This window comes from Pristis pectinata, chromosome 1 (genome assembly GCF_009764475.1).
Source record: "Pristis pectinata isolate sPriPec2 chromosome 1, sPriPec2.1.pri, whole genome shotgun sequence".
Taxonomy (NCBI): domain Eukaryota; kingdom Metazoa; phylum Chordata; class Chondrichthyes; order Rhinopristiformes; family Pristidae; genus Pristis; species Pristis pectinata.
This window is the reverse complement of record NC_067405.1, coordinates 142,558,438-142,573,024: the sequence shown is the minus strand read 5'-3', so window position 1 is coordinate 142,573,024 and position 14,587 is coordinate 142,558,438. Positions and strand designations below refer to the sequence as shown.

Sequence of the window (14,587 nt, the reverse complement as noted above, 5' to 3'; positions counted from 1 at the left end):
TCTCTTTCTTTTCTCCCCTCCCTCACCTCATCTTTTCCTGACTATCTTGAAGATAAGATATAAGATATCTTTGTTAGTCACATGTACATCGAAACACATAGTGAAATACTTCTTTTGCATGGAGTGTTCTGGGGGCAGCCCGCAAGTGTCGCCATGCTTCCGGCACCAACATATGCCCACGACTTCCTAACCCATACATCTTTGGAATGTGGGAGGAAACCCATGCAGACACAGGGAGAATGTACAAACTCCTTACAGACAGCAGCTGGAATTGAACCCGGGTTGCTGGCGCTGTAATAGCGTGACGCTAACTGCTAAAGAATTATGGTCACTGGTCCCAAAGTGCTTTCTCACCACACCCCACCCTCTACCATGTCAACCACGTGCCCAGCCTCATTTCCTAGGAGGAGATCAAATGTAACCCCTTCTGTAACTGTAGTTCTGTAGAACATAGAACAGTACAGCACAGGAACAGGCCCTTTGACCCATAATGTTGTGCCAAGCTAATTAAATTAGTAGTCAAATGCCCAACTAAACTAATCCCTTCTGCTTACATAATGTCCATATCCTTCCATTTCCCGCACATTGGCTTTCGTCTCTAAGAGCCTCTTGAATGCCCCTATCGTATTTGCCTCCACCACCAGTCCAGGCAGCTCATCTCCTTTGAACTTAGCCCCCTAGCCCCCTTTCAACTTAAATGCATGCCTTCTGGTATTAGACATTTAGACATTTCAACCCTGGGAAAAAGATACTGGCTGTCTATATCTAGTGATGGGAGATGTTAATTTTCCAAACATTGATTGGCATCTCCATACAGTAAGGGGTGTAGATGGGGTGGAGTTTAAGTGTGTTCAGAAAGGATTCTTGACATAATATGTATATAGGCCTACAAGAGGAGAGGCTGTGCTTGGTTTGGTATTGGGAAATGAACCTAGTTAGGTGTCAGATCTCTCAGTGGGAGAGCATTTTGGAGATAGTGATCATAATTCTACCTCCTTTACGGTAGCATTGGAGAGAGATAGGAGCAGACGGACTCGAAAGGTGTTTACTTGGAGTAAAGGGAATTATGAGGCTCTCAGGCAGGAAATTGGAAGCTTAAATTGGGAACAGATGTTCTCATGGAAAAGTACGGAAGAAATGTGACAAATATTCAGGGGATATTTGTGTGGAGTTCTGCATAGGCATGTTCCAATGAGGCGGGAGTCACAAGAGGATACAGGAACCGTGGTGTACAAAAGCTATAATAAATCTAGTTGAAAAAAGCTTACAAAAGGTACAGAGAGCTAGGTAATGTTAGAGATCTGGAAGAGTACAAGGCTAACAGGAAGGAGCTCAAGGAAGAAATTAGGAGAGCCAGGAGGGGACATGAGAAGGCCTTGGCGGGCAGGATTAAGGAAAACCCCAAGGCATTCTACAAGTATGTGAAGAGCAAGAGGACAAGATGCAAAAGAATAGGGCCTACCAAGTGCAGCAGTGGGAAAGTGTGTATGGATCTGGAATAAATAGCGGAGGTACTTAATGAATACTTTACATCAATATTCACTATGGAAAAAAGATCTGGGTGATTGTAGTGAGGACTTGCAGCAGGCTGAAAAGCTTGAGCATGTGGATATTAGGAAAGAGGAGGTGCTAGAACTTTTGGAAAGCATCAAGTTGGATAAATTGCCGGGACAGGATGAGATTACCCCAGGCTGCTGTGGGAGGCGAGGGAGGAGATTGTGGAGCCTCTGGCGATGATCTTTGCATGATTGATGGAGACTGGAGAGCTCCCAGAAGATTGGAGGGTTGTGGATGTTGTTCCCTTATTCAAGAAAGGGAGTAGAGATAGCCCAGGAAACTATAGACCAGTGAGTCTTACCTCAGTGGTTGATAAACTAATGGAGAAGATCCTGAGAGGCAGGATTTATGAACATTTAGAGAGGTATAATATGATTAGGAATAGTCAGCATGGCTTTGTCAAGGGCAGGTCCTGCCTTACGAGCCTGATTGAATTTTTTGAGGATGTGCCTAAACACATCGATGAAGGGAGAGCAGTAGATATAGTGTATATGGATTTCAGCAAGTGTTTGATAAAGTACCCCATGCAAGGCTTATTGAGAAAGTAAGGAGGCATGGAATCCAAGAGGACATTGCAATGTGGATCCAGAACTGGCTGGCCTATAGAAGGCAAAGAGTGGCTGTTGAAGGGTCGTATTCTGCGTGGAGGTCGGTGACCAGTGGTGTACCTCAGGGATCTGTACTGGGACCCTTACTCTTTGATTTTTATAAACTACTGGATGAAGGTGGAGGGATGGGTTAGTAAGTTTGCAGATGCTACAAAGGTTGGATGTGTAGTGGATAGTATAGAGGACTGTCAGAGGTTACAGCAGGACATAAATAGGATGCAAAGTTGGGCTGAGAAGTGGCAGATGCAGTTCAATCCAGATAAGTGTGAAGTGGTTCATTTTGGTAGGTCAAATATGATGGCAGAATATAGTATTAATGGTAGGACTCTTGGCAGTGTGGAGGATCAGAGGGATTTTGGGGTCCGAGTCCATAGGATGCTCAAAGCGGCTGCGCAGGTTGACTCTGTGGTTAAGAAGGCATATGGTGTATTGTCCTTCAATCGGGGAATCAAATTTAGGAGCCGAGAGGTATTGTTGCAGCTGTATAGGACCCTGGTCAGACCCCACTTGGAGTACTGTGCTCAGTTCTGGTCGCCTCACTACAGGAAGGATGTGGAAGCCATAGAGAGGGTGCAGAGGAGATTTACAAGGATGCTGCCTGGATTGCAGGGCATGCCTTATGAAAGCAGGTTGAGGAAACTCGGCCTTTTCTCCTTGAAGCAACGGAGGATGAGGGGGGACCTGATAGAGGTTTATAAGATGATGAGAGGTATTGATCGGGTAGATAGTCAGGGGCTTTTCCCCAGGGCTGAAATTGTTGCCACAAGAGGACACTGGTTTATTGTGCTGGGGAGTAGGTACAGAGGAGATGTCAGGTGTAAGTTTTTTTTTACTCAGAGTGGCGAGTGCATGGAATGGGCTGCCGGCAACGGTGGTGGAAGCGGAAATGATAGGGTCTTTTAAGAAACTTTTGGATAGGTACATGGAGGTGAGAAGAATAGAGGGCTAAGGGTAAGCCTAGTAGTTTCTGAGGTAGGGACATGTTTGGCACAGCTTTGTGGGCCGAAGGGCCTGAATTGTGCTGTAGATTTTCTATGTTCTAATCTTCTCATAATCTTAAACCTCTATCAGGTCTCCACTCAGCCTCTGCTGCTCCAGAGAAAACAGCCCAAGTTTGTCCAACCTCTCATAGTATATGCTCTCTAATCCAGGCAGCATCCTGGTAAACCACTTCTGCACCCTCTCCAAAGCCTCGACATCCTTCCTATAATGGTGCAACCAGAACTGAATGCAGATGCGGCTTAACTAGAGTTTTATAAAGCTGTAGCATAGCTTTCTGACGCTTGAACTCGATGCCTAGTCTAATGAAGGCAAACATGCCATATGCCTTCTTCACCACATCAACCTGTGTAGCCACTTTCAGGGAGTTTCTTTAACCAATATTGACATCTGCCCTTTTTTTTAATTTGCTTTTTTTTAAATCTTGTTTGAAAGCCCTGCAACTTGGAGAGTTAAGCTGCCAGTCAGGTGAACCATTTATATGTGGAAGCATGGTGTGTTCTTTGTTTTTATGGATCAAAGAGTTAAGAATTCATTTAACTATCAGCAATGCACAATAGCTGCAATGTGTTCCATTTGCAAAATTTCTTCCAGCTACTTGCCTAGCATCTCCCACGCCTGTGACCTCTGCCACCAAGAAGGACAAGCACAGCATGTACATGGGAAGACCACTATCTGCACCTTCACCTCCAAGTTGCAAAACAACTTGATTTTTGAAATGTCTCACTGGTCCCTCATTTGTCTCTTGATTTAAATGTTGGAACTTCCTAACTCACAGCACTATGGAAGCACCTTCACCAGAATGATTGTAGTGGTTCATGTACGTGGCTCACCATCATTGTCTCAAGGGCAGCTAAGATTGGCAATAAATGCTGGACTTTCTAGTGATGTACAGATACTTGAATAAATTTTTAAAAAATATTGTAGAGAGTGAATTTGATCCTATGTCTGACTTGGTATTTTCATAATATCTTCACAAATATATTCCATTAAACTTGAATGGAAGCAAGAAACTTTTTAGCAATTTTTGATTCTAGGAGGTCATTTCAAGATTCAGTCATATGTTGCTTAAATTTAAAATTTTACAAATATCTGTTAATGGTGTTGTTTGGAACCAATGAACATGAGAATGGCATTGATACTGTGTAGCTTCCACTTATGACATTATAATATAGCTTAAAGGCATCCACTGCTACCAATGTGCAATTTAAGAGAAATCTGTTCTTCACCTGTTCACTACATAATCGGGCCCATTGAATCAGCACCAACCATAAAGTACCCATTTTCCATTGATCCCATTTTATTGTCGCCACCTTCCATCAACTCTGCTTAGACTCTGCCACTCCATTACATACAAGGGGCAATTTTACAATGGCCAATTAACTTAGTAACCTGCACATCTTTGGGATGTGGGAGAAAATCAGAGCACCCAGAAGAAACCTAAGTAGTTTTGAGGACCATCACCTTGGATGAAGAGAGAGGTTGCAAATTTAGTCAGAAAAGGAAAGGAAGAGTATGTAATGTTTAGGAAACTGAAATCAGATGTGCCCTTGGAGGAATATAAAGGAAGCAGGAAAGAACTTAAACAGTGAATTAGGATGGCTAAAAGGGGCCATGAAATGTCCTTGGCCAGTAGGATTAAAGAGAATACCAAGGCATTTCATTCATGCATTAAAAATAAAAGGGAGAGGGTAGGGCCACTCAAGGACAAAGGAGGGAATTTGTGCCTGGAATCAGAGGATATGTGCAAGGTAATAAATAAGTACTTTGCATCGATGTTCACTAAGGAGAGGGGCGTAGACGACAGGGATTAGGGAGGGGTACGTTGATATTCTAGGGCATGTTGAGATCGTGACCACTTCCGTTTTGCATCTTTTGAAGAACATTAAAGTGGACAAGTTCCTAGGGTCTGATGGGATCTATCTCTGGTTATTGATAGAGACAAGTGAGGAGATTGCTGAGGCCTTGACAAAGATCTTTGTATCCTCTCTAGCTGTAGGCGAGGTCCCAAAGAACTGGGGAATATCAATGTTATTCCAGTGTTTAAAGAGGGCAATAGAGACAAACCAGGAAACTATAGGTTGGTGTGCCTTGCATCAAGGTAGGGAAATTACTGGAGAAGATTCTTGGGGATAGGATCTACTCGCTTTGACTTATTTTGGATAGTCGGCATGGTTTTGTGTGGGAGAGGTCATGTCTTGCAAACTTGATTTGAGTTTTTTTGAGGTGGTGAGAAAGCTGATTGAGGCTAGACAGTGGACGTTGTTACATGGACATTAGTAAAGCATTTGACAAAGTCACTGGTGGTATGTTGATCCGGAAGATTAAGGCACATGGGATACATGGAGACTCGGTAGATTGGATTCAAAATTGGCTTGGCCATAGAAGACAGTAGTGGTACAAAGGTGTTATTCTGATTGGAAGTCTGACCAGTGGTGGTCTGATTTGCAGACAACACAAAAGTTGGAGTTGTGAATAGCGAGGTAGGCTGTCAAGTGATTCATCAAGATATAGACCAGTTGAAAATGTGGGTAGAGAAATGACAGATGGAGTTTAATCCAGACAAGTGTGAGGTGGTGCATTTTGGGAGGTCAAATGTAAGGGGAAAGTATACAGTAATCGGCAGGACCCGGGGGCATTGATATACAGAAGGATTTTGGGGGTGCAAGTCCATTGTTCCCTGAAAGTGGCAACAGAAGAAGATAGGGTGGTAAATAAGGCATATGGCGTAATTGCCTTCATCGAGTGGGGCATTGAGTATAAAAGTCGAACTCATGTTGCAACTGCATAAAACTTTGGTTAGGCCACATTCGGGGTATTGTGTACACTTCTGCTCACCACATTTCAGGAATGGTGTGGAGGCTTTGGAGAGGGTGCAGAAGAGATTCACAAGAACGTTGCCAGAATTAAAGAGTGTTAGCTATAAGAACAGGTTGGACAAACTTGGATTGTTTTCTCTGGAGCATCAGCGGCTGGGGGCAACCTGATAGAAGCATATAAAATTATGAAAGGCGTAGATAGTCTGTCTTTTTCCCCCAGAGTGGAATTGTCAAATATTGGAGGGCATTAGCTTTAAGGCGAGAAGGGGAAAGTTTAAAGGAGATTTACATGGTAAGTTTTTTTTTCTTTACAGAGTGGTAGGTACCTGGAATGCACTGCCAAGGGAAGTGGTGGAAGTAGATACAATAACAATTAAGAGATATTTGGACAGATATATGAAAAGGCAGGGAATTGAGGGATAGAGACCATATGCAGGCAGATGTGCAGTTTAAATTGATACCATGGTTGGCGCAGACATCATGAGCCAAAGGAGCCTGTGCTGAATTGTTTTATGTACAAACTCCACACACAGTGCCGGAGGTCAGGATTGAACCTGGGTTGCTGGAGCTGTCAGGCAGCAGCTGTATTAGCTGCACGCTGCCATTCTAATCTAGTAAAAAGGATAACAAATTGGATTATAGCAATAGTCTAAATGGAACCATTAGTAATTTGGTTTCGGTCAAAAGGAGTTGGTATTGGTTTATTATTGTCACGTACCGAGGTACAGTGAAAAACTTGTCTTACAAACCGATCGTACAGGTCAATTCATTACACAGTGCAGTTACACTGAGTTAGTACAGAGTCCATTGATGTAGTACAGGTAAAAACAATAACAGTACAGAGTAAAGTGTCACAGCTACAGAGAAAGTGCAGTGCCATAAGGTGCAAGGTCACAACAAGGTAGATCGTGAGGTCAGAGTCCATCTCATTGTATAAGGGAACCGTTCAATAGTCTTATCACAGTGGGGCAGAAGCTGTCCTTCAGTCTGGTGGTACGTGCCCTCGGGCTCCTGTATCTTCTGCCTGATGGAAGAGGAGAGAAGAGAGAATGTCCCGGGTAGGTGGGGTCTTTGATTATGCTGGCTGCTACACCAGGACAATGAGAGTCCAAGGAGGGGAGGTTGGTGTCCGTGATGCACTGGGCTGTGTCCACAACTCTCTGCAACTTTTTGTGGTCCTGGGCAGAGCAGTTGCCATACCAAGCCATGAAGCATCCACACAGGATGCTTTCTATGGTGCATCAGTAAAAGTTGGTGAGAGTCAAAGGGGACAAACCAAATTTCTTTAGCCTTCTGACGAAGTAGAGGTGCTGGTGAGCTTTCTTGGCCATGGCATCTACATGATTTGAGCAGGACAGGCTGTTGATGTTCACTCACAGAAACTTGAAGCTCTCAACCCTCTCGACCTCAGCACTATTGATGTAGACAGGTGCATGTACACTGCCCCCTTTCCTGAAGTCAATGACCAGCTCTTTAGTTTTGTTGACATTGAGGGAAAGGTTGTTGTCATGACACCATTCCACTAAGCTCTCTATCTCCTTCCTGTACTCTGACTCATCACTGTTTCAGATATGGCCTACAACCGTGGTATCATCTGCAAACTTGTAGATGGAGTTAGAGCACAATCTGGCCACAGTCATGAGTATATAGGGAGTAGAGTAGGGGGCTGAGGACGCAGCCTTGTGGGGCACCAGTGTTGAGAATAATCGTGCCAGAGGTATTCATTACACATTATCATTAGACTGATTGCGGTCTGTTAGAAAGTAAAGGATCCAGTTACAGAGGGAGGTGTTGAGTCCTAGGTCTCGGAGTTTGGTGACAAGCTTGCTTGGAATTACTGTATTGAAGGCACAGTTGTAGTGAATAAACAATAGTCTAATGTATGTGTCTTTACTGTCCAAATGCTCCAGAGCTGAGTGTAGGGCCAGGGAGATGGCATCCGCTGTAGACCTGTTTTGCCGATAGGCAAATTGCAATAGGTCCAGGTTGTCTGGTAGGCTGGAGTTGATGTGTGCCATGACCAACCTCTCAAAGCACTCAAAGTTGGGTAGAAGAAGTACTCTGTCATATATTGCCTATGCATTGTATCTTTTGCAAAGTTAAAATTAGGAGTGGATGCAGATTGACGGTTGGTGTAAAACTTATTTTGTCACTTAAGTTTTTTAAGAGTTAAATGTTTCTACTGTTTGTAGGTAGAAATAGAGCAATAAGGATTTTAAGTTTTTTAATATTTGTATTTGGAAAACTTTGTTTTAACAGCAAACAATGAATGCACTAGAGTGGTGCAAAGGAAATGCCAGAAATTTAAGTCCCTGATGGAGATCAATGAAATTTTGAAAGAAAAGTGGTTCATTAATTGACTTTCAGAAAACATCACCCACAAACCTAAATTATATTTCACCTGATTTTCTTTATCCCACTGGTGTATAGTTATAGTTAACAAAATAACTCCCTTTCATAAAACCCACAGATTGTGACAATGTTGTAATCTTGCTGTAGCCTTAAAGTTGAAAATGGATAATTGTAATCTAAGGGATTCCAATGGGAATTGAACATTAGCAGTCTCAGCTTTGTACAACATGAAAATGGCCTTCCAGCTGCTGACATTCAACAACCCACACCTCTGACCACTCTGATCTCTAGTTAACCACCATCCACACTCCAGGGCTTTAGAATTGCTCAATAACTGTTTCATGCTCTTGATTTACTAGTGTAGCAATTTGTATTTAAAAATGCTGATAATGTATACAAACCCAAGATCATTTACCATATTTCTAAAGTGTAACAGAACATAATATAGTATATAATTTCATTATGAAGATGAGAATGATAATTTCAGTTGAATGTTGATTTGCAGTGCTGATTGGTTAGAATTTGAGAATTTCATGACTCAGCATGTTAAATTAAAACCACGTGAAAAGGATATTATTTAGCTGAATTCACATGAATAGCATGAAGCAGCTGTCAGTAATCCTTTTTAGACCATTCTTAGCAATTCCATTCTTTTCTAATCCTTTGGGAAAGCCTGTGTAGATTTTGTTTTGAAGGTGATGTAAACATTCAAACCACTGACCCGGTGCTTCATTACTAGTTAACTGAAACTACTATAATTGCATAACTGACATTCTTCACAGATCACTGAGAGCAACTGGGCCATTTCTGTGAGAATTATCAAATAACATACAAAACAATAGCTAGTTTTTTTTTAGTCAAAGGTCATCCAACATGCTTTGAGGAATTATTGACCAGCCCTGCTGAAAGACTTCTTGACCATAGTAGCAGACTGCACGCAATGACTTAATAGCAGGAACATGATAAACTCTCAAAAATCTTTTCCCAGCTTGCTTGGTCTGAGTTTCTCGGGTTTCCATTTGGAACTACAGCATCCACTATAAAACTTTCCTTTCAATGGCAGGGAGAGCTTTTTGGCAGACTGATGGAGCAGCTGTTAAAAGATTATAAATGTCATGTTCAGAACCTGAAAGCCATTCCAGGACTTGCACCAAGAGGAGGTACCTTCCCTGCCAGGGCTAGTTGCCTTGTGTAGGAATTAAACATCTTGCTCTGGTTTTGCATATGAATTGGGAACAGGACACACTATCCCTTGAGCCTGCTCTGCCAGTCAGTAAGATCATGGCTGATCTGGCAGTGGGCTCAGATCCACCTACCTGCCTTTTCCCCATAATTCCCTTACTATGCAAAATTCTATCTAATTGTCTTAAATATACTTAATGAGGTAGCCTCTACTGTTTCCCTGGGCAGAGAATTCCACAGATTCACTACTCTCTGGGGGGGGGGAAAAGCAGTTTCTCCTCATCTCCGTCCTAAATCTATTTGCCCGACTCCTGAGGCTATGTCCCCTAGTTCTAGTCTCGCCTACAGTGGAAACAATTTTCCTGCCTCTATCTTATCTATCCCTTTCATAATTTTATAAACTTCTATAAGATCCCCTCTCATTCTTCTGAATTCCAGCGAGTATAGTCCTAGGCGACTCAATCTCTCCTCATAGGCTAACCCCCTCATCTCTGGAATCAACCTGGTGATCCTCCTCTGCACTGCCTCCAAAGCCAGTAAATCCTTCCTCAAGTAAGGAGACCAGAACTTCACGCAGTACTCCAGATGCAGCCTCAACAGTACCCTGTACAGTTGCAGCATAAGCTCCCTGCTCTTAAATTCAATCCCCCTAGCAATGAAGGCCAACATTCCATTTGCCTTCTTTATAACCATCTCTGCATTCCTGCCTACTCCCTTGCTTACGAAGGATTTGTCTACCTTTTACCAAAAAAAATTTAGAAGATTGGTATTAGTCTTACCACTGCCCTTTTAAGGAAAAAAAATTTGCCCCATCTGTCTTAAATGTTTTATAACCTCATATAGTTTCTTGCTTTCAGTCTGCTTGTCTTTCTGTATAAATATTGCTATTTTCCAGAATCATTTTGGGATGAAGTCCATCAGAACCTGGGATTTTGTTGGCCCACAGCTCCTACAATTTGCTCACTTCAACTTCCCTAATTTGTAATTTTCCTGAGTTGCTCCCTCCTTCCAATTTCTGATTTACAGCCATTTCTGTGATGTTGTATGTACCCTTTGGTTTTGGTTAGAATGCCAAGGCAGTGGCCTACTATGGAGCCCAAGACCTGAATGTCAACTTTGATTAGATGACCAGTAGAGGATCATCTGCCCATTGTGCACATGGCCTGATATTTCTAATGGCAAGCTAATTCATAGCCACCTTATTTTGACCTTCAAAATAAGTTGTGTAATACTTGGGGCAAGCACCCTCTACTACTTCCCACCTAGTCGTAGCCCCATTCCCCATCTTCATACAAAGAGTAATTCCCTTTTCTCCAAGTTGCAATCAGGACTTTATTCTCTAGCTAATTAAACGTATATGTTGAAGATGGTATTTCAGTTTGGATTTTTAAGGTAGTGAGGGATAGATTCTTGATAAACCCAGGAATGAAGGATTACCTGGGGGAGGTGGGAATGTTAAAGGAGGCCAAAATTAGATTAGCCATGATTTTATTGAATGGCAGGGGTTGAGTGGTTCTGAACTCTTCCTGCACCTAACACAGACACAGGGAGAATGTTCAAACTGCACATTGACATGGAAGTCAGAATCAAACCCAGGTCACAAAAGCTGAAAGACATTCACGACCTGCAGCGCCACTGTGTCACCCAACATAAAGCAGTAGTGTATTTTTTTTAAAAAGTGTGCAGTTTTGCACCATAATTTTGAAAAGCAACAATATTCTGTGTCTCAATACGTTTGCTTTCTTGTATTTTTTTAAATTGTCTTCAGAAGGCCTTAATGTCTTGACATTACATGATTCTTGATGCCCTCAATTGCCCTTCATTTTGATGACAGATTATTTGATTGTGGGAAGGGGAGAATCATAACCTGATTCAGTCCCGTAGGTCAAGCAACAACTCAGATTTTTTTTAATATAAATAACTTCTTTTGGACACTTCAGTAACTAAAAGTGAGGCTTCGGTATTCAAAAACTTTTGAGTAATTCTTTTCAATTTGCTGAAGGGTATCTACTATTTGGTTTTTCTCACTTTATGTCTCTTTCACTCTCCATCATACTCTGCCCTTAGTGATGTGCAGTATGCTCTCACCCTGCACTGTACAGAGAAAAGCCAAAGGCTCTGAATGCTGGTATCAGAGCTTATGAGGAAAGGTGAGAGGTGGTTGAACTTTTTAAATTGAAAAGAAAGCATTTGAGATGTCACCTTGTTGTTTAGGGGAATAGAAATGATAAATCTAGAATAATATAGCTTTTGAGGTCTGATGAGGGATATAAATTCAAACCACTGTAAAATGCATTTGGTTCTTATTCAATAATAAACAATTAAAATAGACTCCCAAATACAGAAATGCAAATAAAAGTCTCCAAATTATTTAAGAAATGATTGGATGCTGATAAGGGCTGCATTGATAGGATGTAGTGAATGACTTTCCTTGGCAAAATCTCACAGATACACCACACCAATATTCCATTCAAACCAACTTCTCACTATAAATGTAATGTGATGCAGGCTTTAGTAGTGATAGTAGTGCAACTTTTTGAAAACGTTCAAATTCTGTTATATTAATTTTAGGTTCAAGAGAGCCCCCTACTTCAGAAGGGAGCTGGACTACACAATCTGAGGAGCCCAGCAATCTAAGTTTGGCTCTATCCTACACAGATCTGCATTCTATTGAAACAGAAGATTTGCACAGTAACAGTATTTCCAGACCTGAATCTCCAGGTAATCCAAATTTTATCTGACTATAAAGACATAAATATTTTTTTCTTTTAACCCTCTGTGATGAGTTGCATTATGTAATATAGATTAAAAAAACTGGTGGTTTTAACCAGTACTGGTACACATTCCAGATCAACATGCCTTCATAAATAAACCTGGCTATGTGAAAATCTTGGCTAATTTGGAAAATGCATGCAAAATCTTTGGCTGTGTATGGTAACAAACGTGTTTGGATGCTGGAAGACAAAATTTGTAAATCAGACTGGACTACAATAATATGTTTGTATTACTGTGCACACTTTATTTACAATTTTACTTTTGTATACTTTCTATCAGTTTTGTGACTTTCTACTATTGATGTTATTCTTGAAGGAAGATGTGCACACAAGCTCCTCTGCAACTTTGTACAGAGTGGTGGTGTGTGAAGAATACCTGCAGTTGTGCTAGGGAACAGATATACTCCCATGAAACACTGAACTGAGCAGAGAGGTTGGTGGACAGATAACCGGTAGAGATGTACTGTGTGCAGTGGGCCCACAAGGGCTACGGCCATGCAATGCTGGCAAGAAGCTGCTAAGAGTAAAATTCCTATTTCTGCATTGTTTGTGAGCTTGTACTTTTGGGAAGCCTACAATCCTGGCAAGTCCTCGTGCCTGATTTGCTACGTCTTTTAGGGTGAACGATTCTCTTTGCAATATTGAGTAACCTCCCTTATGCAGTGACGAGTAGCAACCTCTGAGAAATGGCATTGATCAGCAACAGTAATCCAGAATCCAAGGAGTTAAAAATGAGCCCAACTTCAACTGTGAGGACAACCCCCTTATGTGTATGTCTTTGTTTAAATGAGAATAGGCCATTTAGTTCTTCATGCCAAGTGTGCCATTGAGTAAGGTTATAGCTGATCTTTTACCTCAGTGCTGCTATTCTGCACTAACCTCCAAATCCATAGATTCTTTAATATCTATAGATCTGTTTTGAAAATACTTGGTGATCTGAGCCTCCACAGTCATCTTTGGTGGAGAATTCCAAAGAATTCTGGGTGAAGAGACTTCTTCTCATCCTAGCCCTGAAAGGATGAGCCCTTATTTTGAGACCCCTAGTTCTATATATCCAAGCTAAGTAAATATCAATTTTGCTTTACTATGTCAAGACCTTTTGTATTTAAATGGATTACCCCAGAGCATAGGCCAAATCTGCTCGTATGACATACCCAGCATCCTAAGAATCAATCTGATGAATTTTTTTTTACAGTTGTATAGGACATTGGTGAAGAATATCTGGAGTACTCCGCAAGTTTTGTTCCCCTTCCCTGGGAAAAGATATAATAGCATTGGAGTTAGTCCAGAAGGGATTCACTAGGATAAATGTCCTAGCAAAAGATGTTCAATAGATTGGGTCTGTATTCTTTAGTGTTTAGAACAATGATGATTGATCTTGGTGAAACACAAGATCCAAAGTGAGCATGGCAGGGTAGATGTTGAGATGTTTTCACTGGTTGAAGAATTTCAAACAAGGAGGTTAGTTACAAGATGAGGGGCTGGTCATTTAAAATGGAAGGATGTAGAAATTTATTCTCATGGAGGGTGGTGAATCTCTGGAATTCTCTTCCCTAGAGAGTTGTGGATGCCAGATAATTAGAAGAATTTAAAATGAAGGTAGATCCATTTTTGCAAGGTTAGGGAATTGAGAGCCATAAGGATCTGGCACAGAGGAGAGGTTGAGGCCAGGGAAGATTGGCCATGATCATATTGAAGGCCAGGGCAGGCTTGAGGGGCTAGATGGCCTACTCCTGCTATTTTTTTTGTTCTTTTTTGCACTCTATAACAAGCACATCCTTTGGGAGGGAAACCAGACTTGCACACAGTGATGTTATTACAATGTGATGTTACCAGGGCCCTATATAATTGGACAAAGGTGCCTCTATTCTTGTACTCGTCATATTTTAAAAAAAATTAGCCTTCCTAATGTCATATTGGCATGTTAACTGTCTTTAATAATTGTTATATCCTCTAAACTATGCCAAAGCAGTCTAATTCCAGGCCAAGTTCTTGGCATAAATCTGAGATGTGGTTGTGGGGTGGGAAAGAAGGTGGGGTGTTCCAAAATTGGATAAGTTTGAAAAGGAATGCTTGGATTGCAATGTGCTATTAATCCATGACTGGTATAGGGAGCATCAATGTGATTCGGCCACCTGATGGTGCTAACTGCTGTACCTTAATTTGCATACATAGGGGTCAGTTTTGCATTGGGTAGCACTGGTTCAAGATTGAAACCAAACCTGCACCTTGTTTTAAAAAGTAGGATATTTTGTGGCAATGACAGATTGCTGGAAGAGATGGCAGAACATGGCCA

At 41.6% G+C, this 14,587-nt stretch overlaps 1 protein-coding gene across 3 annotated transcripts in view; it reads left to right on the top strand.

The window, feature by feature from the left end:
- ston2 (stonin 2) overlaps positions 1–14,587 on the top strand; it is a 92,242-nt gene that overhangs the window by 21,388 nt on the left and 56,267 nt on the right. For all 3 annotated transcript variants that reach the window (XM_052011017.1, XM_052011023.1, XM_052011032.1), the window contains exon 4: positions 12,089–12,238. In XM_052011017.1, the coding sequence (XP_051866977.1) occupies positions 12,089–12,238 (150 nt within the window). The remainder of the gene's footprint in view (positions 1–12,088; positions 12,239–14,587) is intronic.